We start from the raw sequence: 26,842 nt of genomic DNA, 5'->3' as shown, positions 1-26,842 counted from the left end.
GGAATTTGCAAAAACATGGGTAGAAACAGCTGAAGCATGAAGTATAAATGGGGAAAAAGGAGATGGCAGGACTGATAGGTGGAGTCAGACTACGAATCTTATATGCCAATTTAAGGGGATTCGATATTATTTTGAAGGCAAATGGGCAGAAAAGAAACAAAATACATTTTAAGGCAGGGGTAGCATGATCACTTATTTTTAAGAATGAAAACTGTGTGAAGAGACTGGAGGGAAAGAGACTAGAAATGGGGATCTTTTGAGAAGCTCTAGTAAGGAGACATCAAGGCCTAAACTAAGCAATACCAGAGGAAATGAAACAGGGAAGCAGGATCTGAGAGGAATTATTGGCTTGACTAGAAGGCAGTCTAGCATAGTGGTATTGAGCACAGCTTTAGAGCTAGACATTCATTTGCCTGCTGTGTAAAACCTAGGAAGTAAGCTAATCTAAGTATCCGTTTCCTCAACCAATAAATGGAGAGAATACTAGTACCTTCCTCATAGGCCTGTTGTACGGATTTAGTGTGCGTGGGGGGTGGGGGGGAGCGGGGGCGGAAGTAATGCACTAAAAGCATTTAGCACAATGCCTAGTGCAAAATGATGCTCAGTTATTTACTATTATTACTGCAACTATCAGGGAGAAGAGATTGAGAATGACTGCCAAGTAGCCTTTGAATTGAGCCTACTTCTGCTTTTCAATCCCACAACCAAGTACCCTGGTTTAGGCTAGTGAGTGGTTCTCAAAATGTGGTCCCCAGACAAGCATCAGCAGCAGCAGCCTCCTGTAAACTTATTAGAAATGCAAGTTTCTAATAAAACCCCACAAAGAACTGCCTCCAGAAAACTCTAGGGGTGGGGACAACAATCTGTATTCTAACAAGCCCTCTCAGGTAATTCTGTTATATGCTGAAGTGTCAGAATTGCTGGTTTAAACATTCATTATCTCTAATCTGAGCTATTACATCAGCCTCTTAGGGTGTCCCTCCTAACAACATCTTTCCCTTAAATTTATCATCCGGATCATTCATTTCCTAAAAAAATAAAATGCCAATGCCACTCCTACACAGACCAGTATATGAATATCGCCTCTAACTTTTATGAAATGTTTGACAAGCTGACTTAACCCACTTGGGCCTTAGTTCGCATATGTAATAAGAGAACATCAAATATAATATTAACTAAAATGGCACTGCTTTATAATTGGTGGTGGTTTGCACCTATTATTTCATTTGGTCCTCATAACATAGAAATACAACTATATCAAAATTAAGATCCTGGATTAAAGCTATCTGACTTGATAATAGAGTCAAAATTAGAACACATATCTCCTAACTCTGAATTCTGGTTCTTTTTAATCAGACCAGGCTGTTGCCACACTATTAATATCAAGAACATTGTTCCAAATTACAAAATTACATTTCAGTATTGTCGATTTGATACACTTATTTCCAAAAATGAAAATTCATACTCTTTACAGATGGTTGAAGTTACATGGAAATTTTTTCAATAGTATTTTAGCAAAAATTAAATCATAAAATAAATATATGTACCTGTTATCCAAATATTTATCCTGAATACGGAAATAGTTGAAATAAAAAAGCAATTCCTTTATTTTTAAGCTTTATTTTATCACTCTTATCAAACACACATCAGAAAGCATATCAACAGTGCATCTTATGGTAAGTCAGTTTACACCAAAACTGAACAAGGCAATTGTGTTTACAGAAAAAGTTTTCAGCAAAAAAGTATGCAATACAGTAAATTGAAACACTGTGTTCATACTTGTTAGGTATATAGGAAAGTGGAAAATAAAAGGCTTTTGCTACTCAGCAAGAAAAAACAAGTTTAAAAGACTAGAATGTAAATCAAAAATTTAGGGATTTGAGAAAAGAACTTCCTGGTACTGACACACATCTACATTTATAGTCCCACTTAGTTATTTAATTTTTTTAAAAAAACAAATGTCACAAACAATAAGGCATCACAAAGAACAGAGAACCATAGTGCCAAGAAATGCCAAGACCAATATTCTATTGAAACAACTGGTAGAAATGTTATAGACAATATTCACTATGTATTATAATATTCTTGTAGTTCTGAGGTGAAGGTAAACCAACAGGAGAGAATACTCCTTATAACTGGCTTTGGTTTAAGTGATCTTTCACATTTTTTCTAACCATACCTTCTTATCAAAAACATAGTAATTACATGTTACTGAGGGAACATAGTACTAGGTTTTAATATTCACAAGCAACCACTCCAGTGCTGACACACGACACCATAAACTGTTAAAATTTATTGATCATAACTGGATTTCTAGGAGTGATCCAAAGATAGCAAAGATGGAGCCCTTTTTGGGAAAAATAAAGTCCCTTCTACCCCAGATTTGACATTGTTAAGAGGATAGATATAAAGGAATGTTAAATTATTTAAGATTTTTCAAAAGAAAATTAAGAATGAAAGAGTAAATCCTTCTGGAAAAGACAGGACAGTTTTACACTCTGCAAAGCAAATATTCTAGAGGTCCAGCTTAACTTTTTTCTTATTTTAATAAATAAACACTACTTAGCTCCATAAGGTGCTATAACTTTGCAGCTAGTGCATACTAATGCCACCCACTGTACCCAATGTGCAAAGGGAAATACGGAGATGGCTAATCCCCAATTTCTTTCTGATCCTTGATTTGCATGAGTGGTAATGTACACTAAATACAAAAAAGCTGAAGTACAAATCTGTATTTTTAAAAATTAGGCAAAACTAAGTATGGGTATTTAATATGGTTTCACAAATTCTGACAATAATTTTCTGGGGAAACAATAATGAGGAATGTGTAGGAAAGGCAATGTTTCTATGGTACAGGTACCAAACCTAGATTTTAAAAATAAACATCATTTTTAGATCATTAACTATATGGAACATTACTAATACCAGTAAGGGAGCCATTTTCTTCCCCTGATCTCTCTTTTTATTACTTATCTTTCTCCTCCTTACTCTTAAATTCAGCAGTCTTCTGACAACCCATGCTAGTAAAATAATATAGAACTGAAGAGATTTGAGTCCATATATGCATGATTTTAGAATACCTCACCACATTTGCTTTTACATATTCTTTGTCCTAATATCATGAATATTATTAAGAGGAGAAAGCAAGGAAATGTAATTCCAACCTGGGATGAAAAAGTGATTACAAGTAATTCTCTTGCTGAGAGTCAAGAGCTTATGGCAGCAAGTAGCTCTGATTTTTACATAGGGGTTCCCTCCAACTCCCCAAAAGAAAAATGAACAATTCTAGTTGGTTTTTCTTTCCAGAATGTGACTTATTTTCATTATATAATGTAGTACAACAAAATAAGCTCTCTTCTGCACAAGAATGATCATATAAGGCAAATAACAATGCTTTTCTTTGCCTTTAAATTAAAATACTATGAACCTAGGTCACAAAATAAGCATGGCCTTTGGAAGAGCCATTAGTTTTTTTTCAGATTATTGTGATAGCTACCCAATTTACTGGGAAACAAAACCCAGGCAATCATTTGATTAGTTTCCCATGAATTCTAGCATTTATGGTACCATAACCACAACTATCTTGATTATGACAACTCTCTGAAAGGCGCACATAAAACAAACTTAAAGCATTAATCCTCATAAGTAGTATAAGGAACAACAAAAGTGCTGAGCTGTAGGAAAATGAATAAAAATTTCATCAGGAGAACAAAGTCTGTATAAACTATGTATCTTACATCCTGAAGATCACCTTAATGGCCACCTATAAAATATAAAATTTCCTAAATGCTCTCTGGTTTATAGATATTTCTTTTACAGCCAATTTCTCCTATAAAATTACAGCAAAAATAGTTAAAATTATTTACCTTCTTCTTAAATATCCATAGAACTTACTTGTCAACTGCATGCCACTATGTGAATCTACTAGTCATCATATAATTTAAAAAATAGTGAAAAACATCTGGGGGAAGTGGCTAGTATAAGGAACATGAGAAATTCTGCAGTATCAGGTAGAGAAGCAGCTAACTAAAACAAAACAAAGCAAACAAAATCTTAAACATTTTGGGTATTCTAAAAACTAAAATATTCATGTTTCTCTATGATTAAGAATAGAACTTATCTAAACATACTACGAGAGGCTCAGATGAGCTCCATATGATGGAGACAACATTTTTATATTCATTGCAAAAGCTCCTAAGTGAAAGATTACCATCTTGAAAGATTACCATCTCAAAATAAAGGTGATTTGTTGAGCACCTTAAGAAGAAATGGGAATTCTTTTGAGCTAATTGTGACCAAGGACTGGTCTGTATGTGACTATAATCGATAATAAATAAAATAAATAATATCAGAGAGCTAGAATATTAAGATTTGAGGAAGGAACCTGATATTGAAAATGAAACTAGATGCAAGAAAGAATTAAATTCTGCCAGATAACTCTGGCTTTTCTATCATATGTAGTATCAGAATAAAATCAAATATGAATAGTTTTACACATACCAAATAAAATGTAAACCAAGGAAATTTTGGACTTTTATACTATGTGACTCAATCTAAAAGTTATTCCAAGAGAAAGGCAGAGGTGCAATTAATTAGCGTCATCTGGGAAGCTTTCACCCAAATGAATTTTAATTATTTCCAGGAAACACAAGGCACTTGCTTAAATCTTTAACTGTCTATATATCCATCAGACAAAAAGTCATGATGTGATTCCATCTGTACCCTAATCTGAATAAAGCCACCTGGCATGTACCCTTGCATAAGAGTTTAGGTAAACACATGAATACTGAGTGTCTCCCCTACTCCCTCACCCAGTAACTATGTTATTATAGTTACTATCAGTTACAATGGTGCTGATTTTTATTAAATTAATCATAAAAAACAAAATGTCATGCTGCCAAATGTAACTGATAGTAGAAATTATGTAAAAATAAGCCAAATTTAATACAGTCAGAAAATAAGACCTAAGAAAATGAATTCAAAATGTTAGTTACCTGCATTTGATGAATGAACTAAAGCCATGAAACAGCATCTGATAAGTGCTCTAACTCTACATTTAATTTATTCCAGAAAAGTAACTGATGCCCTTAGCAGGGTGAAAGTCCAGTGTAATAAGATAGAAAAAAGGCATATGCCCACAGTTTCTCTTTAGCTTCCTCTACATGGCAGCACTGTTTCTGGCAGCATTCCTTATAATAAATTTGCTCAAAAGTTAAAATATAAGTAACAAGAATCTAGAAGACAAGTTAAATAAGAATTCAGAGATTTTCTTTTAAAGGTTAATTTAACATATCTCAGCACTCTTTAGCAGCTGGAGTACCAAAAAGAAGGCAATATTTTCTCTCAATGCAAACAAAGAGAAGGATGAATAAAACTATATTTATGGGTTTTGTTCTAAGAGCAGCTATAGTTTTGGCTCAAGGCATAGCAGAAAGGGAATTTCTCTAAGAAGAGTTGCTATATTGATGGCCAAAAGCAAGGAAGACATCCAGTGGTAATAAATGCAGATCTCTTATTGCAAGAAGATAATTTTTTTAATCCCTTTAAAAGGCAGTCAATACTTACTCCTAGCTAGTGCTATCTCTTACTGAGCTGTCCAACTCTACTTATTGTTCTCCTCTAAATACAACATTACAGTTTTCACAGTGGCTAGCTAGCCACCGTCTCCAAATATGTTTCTAAAGAATCAAAAGTTTCCTATAGAATAATCACTTTCTATGCCTTTTCGGGGGCAAACTGTGTCATAGCAATACCACAGAACAATAAAGAAGTAATTGGGAAGGTGAGAGGCAAGGAAGCACAGGTATTAATTTAGAAAATCTACCTGAGATAAAATTTGCCCAAAGGAGTAGAGGTTACATTACATGAACCTTCACCTCATTACCCTGCCTCTCAAAAAGAAAATTTAGAGATTTTCAATAATTATAAGAATCAAAATCCCTATGTATGTATTTCATCTTAAAAGAATCATGAAAATTGCATCTTCTGATAATATTTGGTTCCAGTTTAAGAAAGATAGTAAGATTAAATTTCTGATACTGTCAGAGGAGGGAGGGAGAGTCTGCTAACATTATCTTTGGTAGAAAGGGCTAAGAGTTATAAAATGACAATTTAAATCATAGGAGGCATCTTTTTTCAATTCTGTGACTTTAACATAAAGTATTTAATTCAATGCATGGTTAATTCAAGGCTCATCAATTATTCCCTCAGCTCCCTTAACATCTAGTAGCATCTTCTGTAAAAATATTCTACAGTGTTAAACACTAAAATACGTATGACTACATCAGCAATAAGATGACGATCAAAGAATGCTGTTAACCTCAGCATTAAGATGTTAGCAGCATACTGCATGACTAAGCTTAAAAGCCTACCTGCAGTTTATTTGTAAGGATTTCTCTTTTCAGGGAAGGGGGTGAGAAAGTTACATGTGCTAACCTAGTATACTTGCCCTTAAAAAGAACTCACTAGTATTCTGTATTCATCAGTATGTATGTAAAAACCTGATGTTTCTAATAACCACAAAAGGAGCTATCCATATAAACATTTATGTTTTAGGAGAGCTTAGGTCTTTACAATACTGGTTCTACTCTCATGAATTTTGACTTGCAAACGAACTAGCTAATCAACCTCTGAAAGGGCCAAAATAAAACATAATAGTTATTCCTTCTAAGGGCACATATTGGGGACCATGCCACAAGACCCTTTGGTAATTCATAAATCAGCCTCCTTCTACCAAATTTGGCTTCATAATAAATATTAAAAGAGAGTCCTCAATAACTCAGTAACTGTAAATAACTAAAATGTCAGTGACTGAATAGAGGAAAATAATTCATTCTCTAAAATGTAAATTCTAATTGAACTCTCAGTAATCTGCATGGCACATACAAGGAAAGATTTTATGAGGTGGCTTAAAGCAGAGAAAGATAAAAGACTTTTTCCTTAGGAAAAATTAATAAATAAAATTTTCATTCAGGTGAGGAAAACAGGCAAAAAACTCATAATCTGTATACAACTTGCTTTTTTCTTTGTATAATCAGTGCTTTATAAAAGTTTCCTAATTTTTATACCTTTAAAGACAATCTACCATAAAGTAAAAATAATCCATAATTATAATTCTTAAAACCATGTTATCAAGCTGGGTCCATGTACTTGTGTACACTGGCATCCTCTTCTCAGGGACACATTAAATTGCTATAAATTCTTTTAAGAATTCTTCTGAGTTTTTCTTCCTTTCAACGTCTACCTTATTATATCTATATCTTTCCTAATTTCCTTGCAGTCAAAAGCCAGACTACCCAGGATGCTGGTCCTCTAGCTTTTCTTCAGCTACACATAGAGGCAGAGAATGAGGGAAAGGAGAGGAGAAGGGGGAGGGGACAATGAGAGAGACAGAAAGGAAGAAAAAAGAATCCTTGACTATTTACCTTCTCTTTGACTATTTTTCTTTTCCCTTCACTGTATATTTAATTCTTCTTTTTGACCCACTCCAATTTTCCATCATAGTAGGTACAGCCACATCTTGAAAAAGCTTACAATTATAGGAGATTTAGTACAAAATAGATGAGCCAATACAAGGTCTACGGTAGACTGAAGGATGGGGTGATTTATAGGTAGCAAAACTTTTTCTTTGTTCCAATCACTTTAAGAGTTTCAATGTAACCCTAGGCTAGAAGCCAGTTTGCTCTGAGCCTCTCAGGAATGAACTGTTTTCTCATTTACATTCTATCAGACTGACCAACTCTCAAAATACTATATCTTACAGATGTGAAAAAGGTGGGGAAGAGATGGGTATAGACATAATTAGCTCACAAGATTCACACTATAAAGTATACTGACTCACATTTTCTCGAATCTTTCACACCTGCACTCACTCAAGCATACATACTAGACATAAAAATTGTGCAAGATCAAGCATCAGCTTTCTATTTTAAAAGCCTTAATAAAAAAAAATGTAGATAGGCTCACTGCAGTTTCTTTAAAGGAATATTCAGTACTACAGTACTCCTTTAAAAAGATTCACAACTCAGTGTTAAGAACACAGTAGGTAACTGCTGCTTGACAATTACTTAACAATACTGAGAGCATCCAGTACCAGCTATGGATATCAACAATAAGGAAGAACCATCTGACAACATAAAGGAATAATCTCTAAGTGATGTCACCAACCTTAACAAATTTGTTAATAATATTCACTACAACATATTCACCCTTGCTTCACGGTCACATGAGATAATTAATTTCTTTTTAGGTTACATACTAAAGAGCAGCACCTGCCCTACTGCACAAAAAAAAAGGTTGCCCACATGGATGCTCTAAAACCCCTCAATATATAGCTGAGGGGTCTTGTCCTACTCAGTGCCAAATGTTTGCGATGCAGTCACTGCTTGGGCAATGGCTGCACATTAGTAGGATTAAATAAATGTAAAAAGTACTCCCTTAAAATGGTAAAGGGGTACTTCTGCATTCAGATGTGGAATACAATAACCCAGGAAATGGAAGAGGAGAAACAGGAAATAGTCCTTAGGTTACTGATTAAAGCAAGGTTTGATACAGATATCCCCTCTTGTAGGCACTCAGTGGGTAGAATGTAGCCACAACAAACTTTCCATCAAACATCCTTCCAGTTAGTAATTTCTGAGCAGCTTTGGAATCACCAGCATTTGCATACTCCACAAAGACCTGAAGGAGGACAGAGAAAACAAAATAATATCATTTCCACCAAGATTGTTTTAGATCAGTGCTTTACCAACTCTAAGATACATATAACACTTGGAGATCTTGTTAAAATGCAGATTTTGCTTCCATAGGTCTAAGGTGAGGCCTGAATTTTTGCATTTCTAATCAAACCTTCAGGTTATACCAATCTGGTCCACGAACCATACTTTAGAACAGCAAGGTTTAGAATACTTCTTTTTTTTTTTTTTCTTTTTTTTTTTTGAGACAGAGTCTCACTTTGTTGCCCAGGCTAGAGTGAGTGCCGTGGCGTCAGCCTAGCTCACAGCAACCTCAAACTCCTGGGCTCAAGCGATCCTTCTGTCTCAGCCTCCCAAGTAGCTGGGACTACAGGCATGCGCCACCATGCCCGGCTAATTTTTTCTATATATATTAGTTGGCCAATTAGTTTCTTTCTATTTATAGTAGAGACGGGGTCTCGCTCTTGCTCAGGCTGGTTTCGAACTCCTGACCTCGAGCAATCCGCCCGCCTCGGCCTCCCAGAGAGCTAGGATTACAGGCGTGAGCCACCGCGCCCGGCCTAGAATACTTCTTTACAATTCAGTTCAATTCTGAAAAATCCATCAAAGACAAGTTGGGTGAAGGATGTACGCTTTTGCCAAGTACATACAAGAGTGATGCACAGTACTATACACTTGCCAAAGGTAAGGTTGAACAGCCCAGAGAGCAACTGCATTTCAAGGGTGCCTAAAAGATAATCTGTACTTTTAGAAGTAGAAGAAGAAAAAATATTGTTCAAAAGCTGCTGGAAATTATACCTATTAAAATATTTGTGGAAACTATAAGCCACAACTATAGTAAGGATGAAGTTTAAAACTAGGTAATTTCCTTTTCCAGAGCATCTGAATTCCTACCTGGGATAGAAATATAATTTACAAATTCTTTTTGTTTTGACCTAAAGCAAAAGTTATAGGTAGGCAAAATGATTTGAAATGATTTGTCCTCAGTTGCCCTGTAAACCAGTGAATAAGATAAAGAACTGCCTCTCACTCCTTGGTTGTTTGCCTCATTCATTATGGCAAGTCCTTGAACTGGTGTTCCAGCATCCTAGGGCACTCAAACACTTTCTAGGGGATGTGAGAATAGATCATTTTAGAAAATCAATTTCCAGATCCTCAACTTTCATTTATATCTTTTCCTAAAATCAATCTACCTACAAGTTCAGGCGGATTATCCTTTTTCATATCCCCTTTCGTAGGAGCCTTTCTTCCCACTTGACAAAACAAAGTTATTTCCACAGGGTATAAAAACTACCAAGGCATGAAAAAAAATTCTTAATATAGTACCTTATTTCTTATTGAATCCTCCTTCATTAATAAACATAGCCCCACACCCTGCCTATGACTGGTCATTAACTATTTTATGCAAATATTTCTGTTATGGGTGATATATGACATGAGACCTAGGATATTTTGGGCCTGTGACAGGATTTTCTGAATTCGTATGTACTGAAAAATGGAGAGGTGGGACTGATTTTGCCTCTTCCACCCCATGATTATTTTCAAGCTACACATAGCTCTTAAAAACAAAGTAGAGACCACCCAATATTAAAAAGTGTTTTTTTCACATATATTAAGGTAAGTGGCATTTATCAGCTATTCTTAAAACCCATCCCTAAACTGTAACATTACCTGAAACTAAAAGTACTTCCAAATGGCCAAAGTAGAATAGTCAGTCAGGCTTTTTAAGTGAAACTGCTTGGGAAAAATGCTATTCATAAAACTTAATGTGATCTTTTTCAGAGTAAGGTACTTCATATAATAAAACCTCGATTATTGAACTATATACTGAAATATATACTTGGTTAATGCTCATTTTATTTCACCTTAGAAATATTTTATAGCTATTTTTCCAAAACAATAAAAGTAGATGTTGGCTTTTTCATTCAATATAAAAAGAAAGTTAGAACATGATGTCCAATGAGAACAACGAATCTATTTGATTTTTTACCTGATCAATTACTCCCAAACGTATACACCAAAGTTCAATAAATGAGTAGACATGCATTTAGAGAAAATATCATGTTTTTTTATCATACTCCTTGCTTACAGATAACCTATAATTTTGCACACCACATTATTCCACACAAAGAGCAAATTATTTTTATAATTTATTATGAAATTAAATTATATTAGAGCTATGTTATTTTAATTTTAGACTTTTTGTAATTATACAAGATGCATTCATAATTTATTAATATTTTTCAGTGGCTTTTATATTTCTTTAAAAAATCATGTTTATTTGAATTGTAAAGTTCAAATGAAAACTGGCTTTGTCAACTAGGTAATGGACATTTTCAATAAGTTAAATAAATTAAATTTGTGATTCCAAGAGGCTGCTTTCACTCTCTCTTAAACATCAGCGGAAACTTCTCAACATTGCAAATTTCCTCTCTCTGATACTTTTTTTTTTTTTTGAGACAGAGTCTCGCTTTGTTGTCCAGGCTAGAGTGAGTGCCGTGGCGTCAGCCTAGCTCACAGCAACCTCAAACTCCTGGGCTCGAGCGATCCTTCTGCCTCAGCCTCCCGAGTAGCTGGGACTACAGGCATGCGCCACCATGCCCGGCTAATTTTTTATATATATATCAGTTGGCCAATTAATTTCTTTCTATTTTATAGTAGAGACGGGGTCTCGCTCTTGCTCAGGCTGGTTTTGAACTCCTGACCTCGAGCAATCCGCCCGCCTCGGCCTCCCAAGAGCTAGGATTACAGGCGTGAGCCACCGCGCCCGGCCTCTCTGATACTTTTTTATTCACATTATCTTTAAAAGTACATACTTCTCTCCTGAAATTATTTCTCCTGTTTCTCTATTCTGTGTCATCCATTTCATTTTGGCCATTGGGATTAATATTGAGTCAGATCATATTAGTTCCTGATTCAAAATCTTCCAATACCTTCTCCTCATTCAGAGTAAAAGTCAATGTTATCTCAATGCCCTACAAGGTTTATTCTACTTGAGCCACATCCCCTAAACTGCTTTTTGATCTAATCTTCTACCATTCTTCCCCTTTCTCTCTCTCTGACAACCACACTAGCCTCCTCAAATCTATTAGGCATAACTGCTGTTTCTTTTGCCTGGAATTCTCTTCCTCACTTTTTCTAAACCTTGACTCAATTGTAAGCTTCTCAGCATGTCCTTCCCTACTACCATTCTGGAAAGTACAACTCCCCTTACCCCAGTTTTCCTTAAGCCTCTTCCTCAATCTATTTTCTCCCTAGCACTTATCACCATTTATTTTTTTGTCTGATTTGATTATTTTATCCTAAGTGCCTAGAACATAATAGATGCTCAGTTAATATTGGTTAAATGACTAAACAGCATTTAGCATGTTCCTGACACTGAATGAAGTAAATGCTATTATTACTAGATTGGCAATAATTTTTCACTAAGACTAAAATAAAATTTCTTCAATATTTTTTCAGTTGCCAAGAATTTTCATAGTACTAAGTCATAAGATAATATAATAATCTACAACCAGAGTCAATTTCACCCCTCAAAGGATATCTGGCAATGTCTACAGGCACTTTTGGTTGTCACAATGGGGGTGGGGGGACATTTAGTGGGTAGAGGCCAGGGATGCTGCTAAACATTCCATAATATAATGTACAGAACAGCTTCTCCAACAAAAAATCAGCAGGCTCAAATGTCAATATGTCAAGATTAAAAAACCCTGAGATAAAGTAAAATAATATTCTGTTTCTCAAAAAATAAACTACAGATAAACTGAATATTTTCTTATATTCTGTCATACAATTTACAAAATTTCTGAAGAAAATGCTGTGATTACAGTTTTAGGCCATACATTTTATAGATGGAGGAATTGAGGATCATGACAAAGCTATTAACACTGAGACCAGGATCTAGGATTCTCAGTCCAGCACACTTTCCTTCTTTAAATTACTACTGATAATTTGTATTACAATGAGAACCTAACCTGATTTTCTAACTCTACTTAATTAGAACAAAATTGAACCAAAATATTCCTTTAGCTGAACTTGATATAAATTAGCATGATTTAGATTTCAGTTTCTTGAGCAAAGAAAAAAAAAAAAAATAAATAAAAATAAAAAAAAAAAATAAATTAGCATGATTTAGTTGGTGCCACTGTTTACAACAGTTCAAAAGTAGATTAATACTTCTTTAAAAACAAATTTTAAGTGATTAAAAAATATAAGCATATTACAGAACTTTTAGAAAAAGTAGAAAGCATAAGAAAATAAAAATCATGCAAAATTCATAATCCTTAATAAAATTTGTGTATATCTTTCTACAGAACTAAAACATTTAACAACTTTAATAACCTCGGAATAACTCTACAATTACAAAAACATTCACTTACTTGTCCTCTGCCAGGATTTTCCTTTGGAACAAGTAGAGATACCACTGGTCCATATTTTTGACACTCCTCTTTTACATCTTCTACAACATCTGGTTATTAAAACACATAACAGTAACTGCTTTGATGTAATTAACAAGCATCCAATATTTTACAATTTTAAATCATCAAAGAATTCAGAAATATATATCCTAATAAGGTCATTTTCTGTATCTACTAAAATTAAGCTTTATGAATATAAATTCAAAGCATTTAAAATTTTCTTTTTATATTTTAAGCTTAATGTTCTGAATAGCTGATACATTCAAATAATTCAAAATTAAAAAAAAATAACATCTTCCTCCCACCTTCTCAACTGCCATTCCATTCCCCATTTTGAAGGCAACAAACATCATTTCTTCTGTATTCTGCCATAATTATAAGTGTACACAGGCAAATATGATTATGTATGCTATAAGTAAAAAATTCCAATCTTGCTTTTTCTTTATTAAACAACATATCTTTAAGATCTTTCTATATCATTACATAAAATTTTCTCATTTGTTTTTATGGTTGTGAAGTATTTTACTCTATGTATGTTCAATAAACTAATATGGCCTTTATGTAATTAAATTATAAAACTATTTCCAAACTTTTTGCCATTAAAAACAATATTGAATAGATAAACCTGCATATAACTTGTTTCACTTGTGTATGTCTAAGTTGACATGCTAGAAATGGAATTGCTGGATCAAAATTGACATGAATTTGTAATTTTATTAGAATTACCAACTTGTTTCTTCATGCAAGTTTACCAATATAAATTCTCTCCAGCGATATATGAGTAGGTCTGTTTTCCTATCCCCTTACCCACAAGAGGATAATTAAATGTTTTCATCACTGTTAATGTGGATAGATAACAAAGATATTGTAGTTTGGTTTTAATTAACATTTCAATAACAAGTGAGTCTGAAAACACATGTAAAAAGCATTTGTATTTCTTGTCCTATAAACTGTCTGTAGTAATAGCTGTAAATATTTTTTCTTAAATTATCATTTGTCTTTAGATCTTTCTTAGGGTAGTTTTTGTCAGTGTAGAATTTGTTGAATCATTATTTTATTGCTTCTGAGTTTTTGTACCATATTTGAGAAAAGCCTTTCCCACTCCAGGAATATTAAAAAATAAAATTTTCCAATGATATTTTAAATTTAAAAAAATTATTTCCTTTATTCTTTCTTTCTTACTTGCCCTACTTCCTTCCTTTCCCATTTCATGAAAATTCCCTCACTTGTTTTTTTTTCAAGTATTTTAATCTTGACTTAAAATTTATTTTGGTCTACAATGTAAAGTTTGAATTTAACTTCCTTCCCTGCCCCCATATCAAAATTATAAGATAGCTGTTCCAACACATAATAATTTCTAGCTAAGCAACTTACCTATAACTAATACATGTTATTTGATGATGATCCTACTAATCAGAACAAAGGTATTTAATGGTACTATATTATCTATTGTACTTTAGATCATGTGGAGACTCTTAAACACAAACATTTAACAGCAGTATTTATGCAAAATTTAAATATTCATTGTATTTAGAAGCAGAAAAAAGTATTACACAGCAAAGTACAAAGAAAAGAATACAGTCTCCCAAAGTTTATTCAAAAAAGCCCAATCTTGAGTTTTGTAGAGATTAAAATTGTGTGGAGTATAGAATGAGGTGATGAAGATGATGACGAAGTAGTAGACAGGTTTAAAGGACATAAGTAGTATTTTGAACTGATATTAAGAGATTATTTAGAGCCACTGTACCTTAGTGATCTGACTAAAACAATGCTGAGGGCAATACTTTCTTTTAGATAAATAGACATCCTGAAAAGTTGAGAGACTGGAGACTCTTACAATTGTCACAGACTCAAAGAGAGCACCTTTGTTTCACTCGGCAGATAACTACATTAAAGCTCAAGGACATGAAATGATTTATTCTCACAAGAGGTATTCTGGTAAAATTAGCCTTATTTGTAATGTTTTAATTTTCTACAAGGGAAACATTAAATATTAAGCAATTGATATTTTGAAATAGAAAAATATTAATAAAGGAGCTTTAGAGACATACAGACCTGGCTCTTTTAATTTCTATTATTAGGTTGGTACAAAAGTAACTGCAGTATTGAACAGTGAATTTTAACTCACTATATTAATAACTAGGCTCAAACACATCTTTATTAGTCAAAATAGGAAGCATTACAAGCAACACATTTTTGTCAATGAGAAATACGTTTGTTTATTCCTATAGGGTAAAAAATCCATGCTTCAGGATTCAACGAACTCTTAGAAAGCATTTTATGCATCCTGCTAGTTGTGGAAGCATTTTTCCTGCAAAAAGTTGTGGAGATGCTTGAAGAAGTGGTATTCAGTTGGCGAGAAGTCAGGTGAATATGGTGGATCAGGCAAAACTTCGTAGCCCAATTTGTTCAACTTTTAAAACACTGGTTGTACAACACATGGTCAGGCGTTGTCATGGAAAACAACTGGGCCCTTTCTGTTGACCAATTCCAGTTGCAGGCATTGCCATTTTCGGTGCATCTCATCCATTTGCTGAACATACTGAGATGTGATGGTTTCAATGGGATTCAGAAAGCTGTAGTGGATTGGCAGCAGACCACCGAACAGTGACCATGAGCTTTTTCTGGTGCAAGTTTGGCTTTGGAAAGTGCTTTGGAGCTTCTTCTCGGTCCAATCACTGAGCTGGTTGTTGTATAAAATCCACTTTTTGTCACACATCACAATGCAATTGAAAAATGGTTCATTGTTGTTGCATACAAGAAGAGAAGATGACATTTCAAAACGATGATTTTTTTTTTTTCTGGCAGCTCATGAGGCACCCACATAAAGAGCTTTTTCACCTTTCAAATTTGCTGCAAATGCTGAATGACCATAGAATGGTCAATGCTGTTCTTCAGCAACTTCTCGTGTAGTTGTAAGAGAATTAGCTTAGATGATCATTCTCAGTTTGTTGTTGTCCACTTCCAATGGCCAGCCGCTGTGCTCATCTTTAAGGCTCTCATCTCCTTTGCAAAATTTCTGGAACCACCACTGTACTATACTCTTTTTTTTTTTTTGAGACAGAGTCTCACTTTGTTGCCCAGGCTAGAGTGAGTGCCGTGGCATCACCCTAGCTCACAGCAACCTCAATCTCCTGGGCTCAAGCAATCCTACTGCCTCAGCCTCCCAAGTAGCTGGGACTACCGGCATGAGCCACCATGCCTGGCTAATTTTTTGTATATATATTTTTAGTTGGTCAATTAATTTCTTTCTATTTTTAGTAGAGACGGGGATCTCGCTCAGGCCAGTTTCGAACTTCTGACCTTGAGTGATCCGCCCACCTCGGCCTCCCAGAGTGCTAGGATTACAGGCGTGAGCCACCACACCCGGTTGTACTATACTCTTAACTGCTATACAAAATTGCCTCTCTAGTAATAGTACTAGGTTGATGTAAATACTTCACGGCTATTGACCTTGGTCCAAGTTTGGCCCTGCTTTAGTGCATTCCCCTCTACTTCCAGAATGTTCCTACTAAAATATAAGTTTGATTAGATCTTTCTCCTACTTACAATTTTTAATAATTCCTTACTGCACTAAACAAAGAACAAGTATTCATTGAGTAGTTACCATAAGCCAGGGACCATTCTATATTGATAAAAAATTCTTTCTTTTTTTTTTTTTTTTCTTTTTAAACACATTGGTACCCACAAAAAAAATTCTTTCATGTAGGTTATGTTCCAGTGTTATTATGCCTGGGGTAAAAATCCAAATTCTTAAACATAGCAAATAAGTTTGTACTCTGGCTACCTCTTTAGCTTTTAACTGACCAGATTATCATGACTATAATTATATATTTTTTAATTTGTCTCCTCTACTATACTAAAGACAGGGAATAATCCCACAATGGCACATAGAAAGTACTTAATAAATATGTCCTGAAAGAGTGAGTAGTTAAAAGCAAAAAAGAAAGCTCAAATGGAGAAATAAAAACATAAAGAAGGGCTAGAAGAGACAGACCAGAGAGAGAGAAGTTGCTGGGAAAATTAATATTCTTTATTGATTTGGTAAAGATGATATGTAAAAGAATCAAAAGGACATTATAAATTAGGGAAATATGAGAATCTTATGAATAGATAAATCCATTCCAGACTTAGTTAAGAAAGATGCATTGGAATATAACTTAGAAAACACTAACCTTCATATTCTTCTTCATTCTCCAGATAATCATCATCCAACACATTCAGCAGTCTTAGCACTGGAGTAGGAAGCATCACCAGATCTTCAATATGAGGGGCTGTTAAAGTTCATCATAATATAGTTAAATATAAATCCCCCAAAATAAGATGGTGAACACAGGGCAAAAGAGCTTGGGAATATAGATTACTCCTGATATCTTACTTGAATGTCAAATAACCAAGAAATCCAAAACCTTTTTACCAAAAAAAAAAAAAAAAAAAAAAAAAAATGACCAAGAAAAAAATAAAAGACATATACAACTTACCAAAAGGAATGCTAAAGAATGGGCTGCACAATGCCATTTCAGCAGGAATTCTTCTGCTTGGATCATCATGAAGCATGCTAAAACATGAAAACAGGTATTTTTATAATTACTGCCAAATCTTTTGAAAATGCAACCATTAACAAAAATAAAAATGTCTAAATGTTTATCACAGCATTAATTATATTAGCATGATTTATTCAATCATTCACATGTAAAAAATATAAATGCCATTTACTAGCAAATGCTTCAATAAATCATGATACATACTTATAACATTATACTGTGATCTTAAATAATGTTTTTGACTAATAAATGAAACATGGGAAGTGACCCAAACTCTGTAACAGAGAGTGAAAAAAATTAGACACAAATTTAGGGTAATGCAATTAAAAAAAAAAAAGTGGCGGGATGATGACTGAATCTTGTCAAATATCCCTAATAATAAAGCAACTTGATAGCAAAACCAAAAAACCCACAGACAACATCTATAACAAAACTATAGGGACACACCAAATAGCCAAAAACCACACACAGATGCACACATTAACCTACTACTTAAGATACAGATATGAAACAGCAACATGAATCAAAATTTAGAAAATCTCAAAAATTAGGTTATAGAACTCAGGAAAGAATTAGAAATTTAAAAATTTTTCATAAAATAAGATTATGCTAGAAGAGATATTAATATAAGAATGAATAAATACAATAGATAATATAGAAGGCAGAAGGGAGAAAATTTTTAAAAAATCAAAATGAAATAATGAAAGAGATAATACGGATTTAAGAGAAAGGGATAATACTAAATATAGGTAAAGAAAATCAAACATATATGTAGACAAGACCTGAAAAAGAAAAGAAGAGAACAGAACAAAAACTAAAATTTAAGAATATTTTTCAAAAACAAACAAAGACCTGAACTACATATTGAAAGGCATACCTTGTTCCTAAGAACTAAGAATATTTACCTAGAACAATCAAAATCAAGATATATTGTGGTAAAATTACCAGTCTTTAAAAGAAAAAGATGAAATCCTTTGGGCATCTGGACACAGAGACCAAGTAACTTTTAATAAAAAGACAATTAGTGAGTTATCAAACTTTTCAATAGAAACATTGTATGTCAGAAGAAAATTCAGTAACATGTTTAAGACACTTAAGAAAGAAAAATATATGCCAAGGATTTTTCTATCCAGCTAAACAGACTTTCATGTATAATAATCACAGTTTATTATTAACAGGCAAAAATTCAGAGAACATACATCGTATGATCTAGAGAGTAAGATTTAGCAAACTAAAATGATTACAAAGACATGAACATAAGGACTGATGGTGAATATTATTAAATATACAGTTACAGGTAGAACTAAAATTAAATGAGTACTAAAACGGCATATAGTATATAATGGCTACATAATCTGATGATGCACATAAAACTATTTTTAAAATGGGAGAATAGGAAGACCATATGCAAAAATAATTTAACTATTTTAAGTAATCTTATCAGAGTACTATTATTCTGAAACTGTTTTATGTTTATCGTAGAATAAAGCAATTGGGTAATTATGAAATACTCTAATTCTGGCATTTCCTTTATGCTTAAGAACCACAAGTCTTGACGTGGAAGAAAAGAGACAGACATAAAATAATAGTAAAAACTAGATGGTCCTGAACTTGAATTGGAAACATCAAAATGAACTCTGTCCACTTAAAAGGCCTAGAAACAATGACCACCCTCACTGCAATGAGTATTCCTAATACACTGACTGTGCTTTTAAAATACCATTTCCTCCAAAAGAAACCATGCTTTTGGGAAAAATGGCTAATTGCAGGTCTAGGGAAGGAAATGCATAAGATGAACTGGGAACATCTTATCATACCACATAGCAAGGAAGCTATCAAAGATAATATGGTCTGCCAAAACCAACATGCAGAGGTTTCCATTCATCAAAAATGGGACAATTTCAGTTTCAAATATGATAAAAACTGCAATGAATTAAAATACATAAAATATATTTAAATCCATTAGTTTATAATGAAACTATGAATTTTAAAAAAGGGAAATACCTTATCACCTTTAGAAGATGATAAGGAACCAACTCATTATCTTGAAAACTAGTAAATAAAGAGAAAGAATATCAAGCATTTATAGTTGGCCCTCCATATCCATGGGTCCCACATCAACAGGTACCCCCATGCACAGATTCAACCAAACATGGATCAAAAAAAGTCAGGAAAAAAAAGGAAGTAAATTTCCCCTGCAGCTGCCGGCAGGAATTGGCGTGAGGTTTGGCTGTCGCTTCTGACAGAGTATCCTGAAGCTGCCATCAGGAGAAGACCTCAAGAGAAGCTTGGCATCCATCAGCTCAAAGGGAAAGGGAATGGTTTTAGGTTTTTGAAAAAAAAAAAAAAAAAATTGATTCAAAAAGTACAGAGGAAGATGGTGGACTAGAAACAGTCTGTGAGCATGCTGCTCTCAAGGAAAGCAGTGTAAACTGTAGGCAGAGATGCCTACCTACAGATAGCTCTTCTCAGAAGGAATACTGTGAAATCACAGAGAAGTAATGTGGGACACTCAGAGTGAAAGAGAGCAAATAGGACATCCCCAAGACACAAAGTAATCAACCTAGCCAAAGTCAAAATGAAGGAGAAAATTCTACAAGCCGCTAGACATAAGCAACAACTGACCTAGAAAGGAAAACCCATCAGATTAACAAGCAGACTTCTCAGCAGAAACCTTACAAGTCAGAAGGGAGTAGGACCCAATCTTCAATATTCTTAAATAGAAAAATTACCAGCCTAGAATTTTATTTTTATATCCTGCGAAACTTAAGTTTCACACTTGATGGAGAAATTAAGTCTTTTCCAGACAAGCAAACACTGAGGGAATTTGTCATGACCAGACTTGCCCTGCAAGAAATACTCAAAACAGCCTTATACGTGAATTAGTACAATAGATACCCACCAGCATAAAATCACCCCAAAAGGCTAAAGCTTACAACTCTTATAAAACAGCACAGGAGGGAAAACAAAGCAATAAGGTATTATCCAACATGATGAACAAAATAGCATCCCACATATCATTTCTTATCTCTTAATGTTAACAGCTTAAATGAGCCACTCAAAAGAGCCACTCAGGCTGGCTGAATGAATAAAAAAATACAACCCAAGTATCTGCTGTTTCCAGGAGGCACATCTAAACCACAAGGATACAGAAAGGCTCAGTGTGAAAAGATAGAAAAAAATATTCCACACAAATGAAAACCAAAAGAGAGCTGGTATAATGATTCTCGTATCAAACAAAATTGACTTTAAATCAATAATGGTATAGAAAGACAAAGATGGTCATTATACAAAGGAAGCAATTCAACAAGAAGACATGATAATCTTAAATATATATGCACCTAACACAGGAGCTCCCAGATACATAAAATTAACTCTACTACAGCTAAAAAAGGAAATAAATAGTAGCACCATAATTGCCAGAGAATTCAACACCCAACTGTCAGAACTAAATAAATTATCAAAGTAGAAAATAAGGGAACACTGGACCTAAATGAGACCCTGAAACAAATGGACCTAACAGACATTTACAGAACATTCTACTCAAAAATATTGTACTGAATATACATTCTTCTCATCAGTACATGGGACATTTTCCAAGACTGATCATATCTTAGGCCACAAAACATGTCTCAACAAGTTTTAAAAATCGAAATCATATCATGTATCTTCTCAGACCACAGTAGAATAAAACTAGAAATCAATTCCAAGAATAATACTCAATTCTACACAAAGACATGGAAATTAAACAATCCGCTGCTGAACAATTATTGGGTCAATAATGAAATTAAGATGGAAATCAGAAGATTCTCTGAACTGACTGACAAAGGGGACACAAGCTATCAAACTCTATGGCATTCAGCAAAAGCATTCCTAGTGGGAAAATTCAGAGCCTTACAACCTCATATCACATCTCAAGGAACTAGAAAAGGAAAAGCATACCAAACCCAATGTCAGCAGAAAAAACAAATAACTAAGCTCAGAGCAGAACTAAATGAAATGGAAAAGAAACAAAAAAAAATAATACAAAAGGTCAGTGAAACAAACAGTTGGTTCTTTGAAAAGATAAACAAAATTGATAGACCTCTTGCTAGATTAACCAGAAATAGAAGACAAAGGACCCAAATAAGCTCAATCAGAAATGAAAAAGAAGACATTACAACTGATACCACAGAAATACAAAACATCATCCGTGAATACCATGAAAAGCTCTATGCACATAAGCTAGAAAATGTAGAGAAAATGGAAACATTCCTGGAAATACACAACTTTCCAAGACTCAATCAGGAAAAAATAGAACTCCTAAAAACAGACCAATAATAAGCAGCAAAATTGAAGCAGTAATAAAAAGTCTTCCAATAAAAACAGTAGCCCTGGAACAGATAGATTCACAGCCAAATTCTACAAAACCTACAAAGAAGTGGTATCCATACTGCAGAAGTTATTCCATAATGTTGAGAAGGAGGGAATCCTCCCCAACTCATTCTACAAAGGCAGTATAACCTTGATACCAAAGCCAGGAAAGGGAACAACAAAAAAAGAAAACCACATACCAACATACCTTGTCAATACAGATGCAAAAATCTTCAGTAAAATACTAGCAAACAGAGTTCAACAGCACATCAGAAAAATAATCTACCATGACTAAGTGGACTTCATCCCAAAATTGCAAGGGTGGTTCAACATATAGAAATCAATAAATATGATTGACCACATAAACAGAAGCAAAAACAAAGACCAGATAATCATCTCAATAGATGCAGAAAAAGCATTTGACAAAATCTAGCAGTCTTTCATGATAAAAACTCTTGACAAACTAGGCATAGAAGGAACATATCTCAAAATTATAAAAGGCATATATAACAAACCCACAACTAAAATCATACTGAAGGGGCAAGTTAAAAGCATGCCCCTTAAGAACTGGACAAGGGGCCGGGTGCGGTGGCTCACGCCTGTAATCCTAGCACTTTGGGAGGCCGAGGCGGGCGGATTGCTCAAGCTCAGGAGTTCGAAACCAGCCTGAGCGAGACCCCATCTCTACCAAAAATAGAAAGAAATTAATTGACCAACTAAAAATATATATACAAAAAATCAGCCGGGCATGGTGGCGCATGCCTGTAGTCCCAGCTACTCGGGAGGCTGAGGCAGTAGGATCGCTGAGCCCAGGAGATTGAGGTTGCTGTGAGCCAGGCTGACGCCACAGCACTCACTCTAGCCTGGGCAACAAAGTGAGACTCTGTCTCAAAAAAAAAAAAAAAAAAAAAAAAAGAACTGGACAAGGGTATTCACTGTCACCACTTCTATTTAACATAGAATAGAAGTTCTAACTAGAGCAATCAAGAAAGAGAAAGAAATAAAGGATATCCAAATCAGTAAAGAGGAGGTCAAACTATCAATTTCATAGACAATATTATCTTGTATCTAGAAAACCCCAAAGACTCCAAACTCCAAAAGATTCCTGGAATTGATAAATAAATTCAGCAAAGTTTCAAGTTACAAAATCAATGTAGACAATCAGTATCATTTCTATATACCAACAGCAGTCAGGCTAAGAGTTCAATCAAAGATTCAATACTATTCACAATAGCTACAAAGAAAATAAAAGACATACGAATATACTTAACCAAGGAGGTGAAACATCTCTACAAGAACTATGAAACACCGAGGAAAGAAATCTCAGATGACACAAACCAATGACAAAACATCTCACGCTCATGGATCGGTAGAACCAACATTTTTAAAATGTCCATACTACCCAAAGTGATTTACAGATTCAATGCAATCCCCATCAAAATACCAACGGCATATTTCACAGATCCTAAGCAAAAAGGATTGCTTGAAGGAAAGCAAACCTGAAGGAATCACAGTACCAGACTTCAAACTATACTACAAGGCTATAGTAACCAAAATAGCATGGTACTGGTACAAAAACAGAGAAAGACCAATAGAACAGAATAGTTAACCCAGATACAAAACCATGTGCCTACAGCCAACTGATCCTTGACAAAGCAGGCAACAATGTACACTGGGGAATAGAAGCCCTATTCAATAAACGGTGCTGGGAAAATTGGAAAGCCACATTGCACAACAATGAAACAAGACACCTATCTCTAACCACTCACAAAAATTAATTTAAGGTAGATAAAAGAATTCAATGTAAGGCATGAAACCACAAGAATTTTAGAAGAAAATATGGGTAAAACTCTTCTAGATATCAGTGTAGGCAAACAATTTATGACTAAGACCCCAACGGCAATTACAGAAACAACAAAAATAAATAAATGGGACTTGATTGAATTAAAAAGCTTCTGCACAAGAATAGAAATAATCAACAGAGCAAATAGACAACCTACAGAATGGGAGAAAATATTCACAATCTACACATCCACGAAAGGGCTAATATCCAGAATCTACAAAGAACTCAAATCAGTAAGGAAAAAACCAAACAACCCCATTAAAAAGTGGGCAAAAGACATGAACAGAAATTTTTCAGAAGATAAATAAATGGCCAGAAAACAGAAGAGAAAATGCTCAACATCACTAATCATCAGGGAAATGCAAATTAAAACCACAAGGAGATATCACTTTACTCCTGTTAGAGTGGCTTTTATTAAAAGGTTCAAAAACAATAGATGCTGGCACAGATGCAGGGAGAAAGGAAGACTTATACACTGTTGATGGTACTGCATATTAGTCTGTATGGAAAACAGTATGGAACTCTGTCAAAGAACTAAAAGTAGACCTACCCTTCGATCCAGCAATCCCACTACTTGATATCTACCCAAAGGAAAAGAAGTAATTTTGTCAAAAAGACACCTGTACTCAAATGTTTATTGCAGCACAATTCACAATTGCAAAGATCTGGAATCAAACCAAGTGCCCATCAATTCATGAATGAATTAACAAAATTTGGTATATGTACACCATGGAGTACTACTCAGCCATAAAAAGGATGAATTAATGCCTTTTACAGCAATTTGGAATGAATTTAAGACAATTATTCTAAGTGAAATATCTCAAGAATGGAAAAGAAAACACCACATGTACTCTCTAATAAATTGGAACTAACTGATGGCACACAAGTGCAGAGTGAAGTAAAAGTCATTGGAAATCAAGCAGGGGGCTGGGGGAAAGAGGAGAGGGGCAAAAACCCACCTAATGGGTACAATCAATGAACACTATTTGAGTGATAGGCACTTTTATAGCCTTGACTCAAGCCATGTAACAAAAACATTTGTACTCCTTTAATATTCTGAAATTTAAAATAAGAGAGAAAAATAACAATAAAGGATAATATAAATTTTTTAAAATTCAGTATATACCAACTATGCTATCATCTACATTGTATTAGGTATTATAAGTAATCTAGAAATGATTTAAAGAATATGGGAGGATACGTATAGGTTATATGCAAATACTACACCATTTTATATAAGGGACTTGAACACCTTTTTGGTATCCTTGGGGGTCCTGGAACCAATCCCCTGAGGAGATTGAGAGATAACTGTATTTTTTCTTTGGCTAAACAAATGAAGAACAAATGACAGAAAATCATGATTCTAAAACCCCTAACAAGGTAATGGATCTAGGCATTAATATCAACAGTTGCTAACTCATAAAATAGACATAACAACATTACATGCATGCTTATGAAAAAAGTAAAATATTATCTATAGTCTTGTAGTCTCATTTAAAAAAAACTCTCTAGATATAACTACCAATTGAGATGAATTAAACAGAAATATGTTAACTATACCATAATGAAACAGTCAATAAAATTCAGACTGTGGAAAATTATACTGAGCCAAGAATCCAGGCTGTTCAATAAATAAACTAGAAGAGAAAAGAGGGAAAAGAGATGGTAAGGGAACCTTTAAATTAAGGGAGACTTAAAAGGGATTTTTTTTAGAAGAGCAAAACTAAACCATTTAAGCTTTAATGTGTGTTTAAGGATGCACACTTGGGCAATAAAATTATAATGAAAACAAGTGATTACCATAAAAGTCAGCTGTAGTGGTTACTTTCAGGTTTGAGATTGGAATGGGACACAAAGGACTTCCAAGATTGCTGGCAAAGTTCTATTTCTTGACATGAATGGTAGTTATGAGGTGGTTACAATGTTCCTAAAAAAATCACTAAGCTACACATTGATTTTTTTTTTTTTTTAAGACTAGTCAAGTGCAGTAGTGAGGAGGGGGGAAAGTAGTAGAACAAGGAGTTCAATCTGTAACTGACTGTGAACAATCACGTGAGATAACTCACTACCTTCGGACCAGCCTACACATTGATTTTATTAGTAGTTTCAGTATCTGTCTTTTACTCTACAAAAACAGGTTCAAGTAATTTGCATGTGTATACAATGCAATATGCAAAAAATATTAGAAAGAAATACATCAAAGTGCTAACACTAAAAGGTAGGTTTGTAATGTTTCTTTTCTTTTTTGATACAGAGTCTCACTCTCTTGCCCGGCTAGACTGTGGTGGCGCCAGCCTAGCTCACAGCAACCTCAAACTCCTGGGCTCAAGCAATCCTTCTGCCTCAGCCTCCCGAGTAGCTGGGACTACAGGCATGTGCCACCATGCCTGGCTAATTTTTTCTCTATATATATATTTTTAGTTGGTCGATTAATTTCTTTCTATTTTTAGTACAGACGGCATCTTGCTCTTGCTCAGGGTGGTCTCAAACTCCTGACCTTGAGCGATCCTCCCGCCTCAGCCTCTCAGAGTGCTAGGATTACAGGCGGGAGCCACCACACCTGGCCAAATTTTTATTTTCTTCATCACAATTTTCTGCAGTTTCCAAAATTAGTATGATTTGCATAATCAGGAAAAAAGCTATTACTGAAAAATAAAATACTAGAAATTAAAATCTAATTTGTAACATCCACTATCAATCAGACACTAACAGCTATTTACAATTAATCTGAAACACACACACACACACACACACACACAAATAACTATGTGTAAAACTGATGAGATCTGAATAAGTTCTGTGGATTGTACCAACAGCAATTTACTGGTTTTGACATTGTACTAAAAATGTAAGATGTCACCAGTAGGGGAAACTGGGTAAAGGGTAGGGATCATTCTGTAACTTCCTATGTGTAATTATTTCAAAATTAAAAATTAAAAAAAAACTAATTTGAAGGTTTAATAGGGCCAATATCCTAAAGATACTATAATA

At 34.3% G+C, this 26,842-nt stretch overlaps 2 protein-coding genes across 2 annotated transcripts in view; both read right to left on the bottom strand.

Annotated features, from left to right (window-relative positions):
- Nucleotides 1-26,842, bottom strand: part of UAP1 (UDP-N-acetylglucosamine pyrophosphorylase 1) — a 246,640-nt gene that overhangs the window by 67,592 nt on the left and 152,206 nt on the right. The window lies entirely within an intron of this gene.
- Nucleotides 1,605-26,842, bottom strand: part of UHMK1 (U2AF homology motif kinase 1) — a 32,363-nt gene continuing 7,125 nt past the window's right edge. The window contains exons 5-8 of the mRNA XM_012768636.3: nucleotides 17,593-17,669; nucleotides 17,287-17,385; nucleotides 13,073-13,161; nucleotides 1,605-8,679 (exon numbers count right to left, since the gene is read on the bottom strand). Of these exons, the coding sequence (XP_012624090.1) occupies nucleotides 8,533-8,679; nucleotides 13,073-13,161; nucleotides 17,287-17,385; nucleotides 17,593-17,669 (412 nt within the window). The 3' untranslated portion in view covers nucleotides 1,605-8,532. The remainder of the gene's footprint in view (nucleotides 8,680-13,072; nucleotides 13,162-17,286; nucleotides 17,386-17,592; nucleotides 17,670-26,842) is intronic.

The sequence above is a fragment of the Microcebus murinus genome, chromosome 2, assembly GCF_040939455.1.
Source record: "Microcebus murinus isolate Inina chromosome 2, M.murinus_Inina_mat1.0, whole genome shotgun sequence".
In the NCBI taxonomy this organism is placed as follows: Eukaryota; Metazoa; Chordata; class Mammalia; order Primates; family Cheirogaleidae; genus Microcebus; species Microcebus murinus.
Note: the sequence above shows the minus strand (reverse complement) of the source record. Positions and strands in the feature narration are given on the sequence as shown.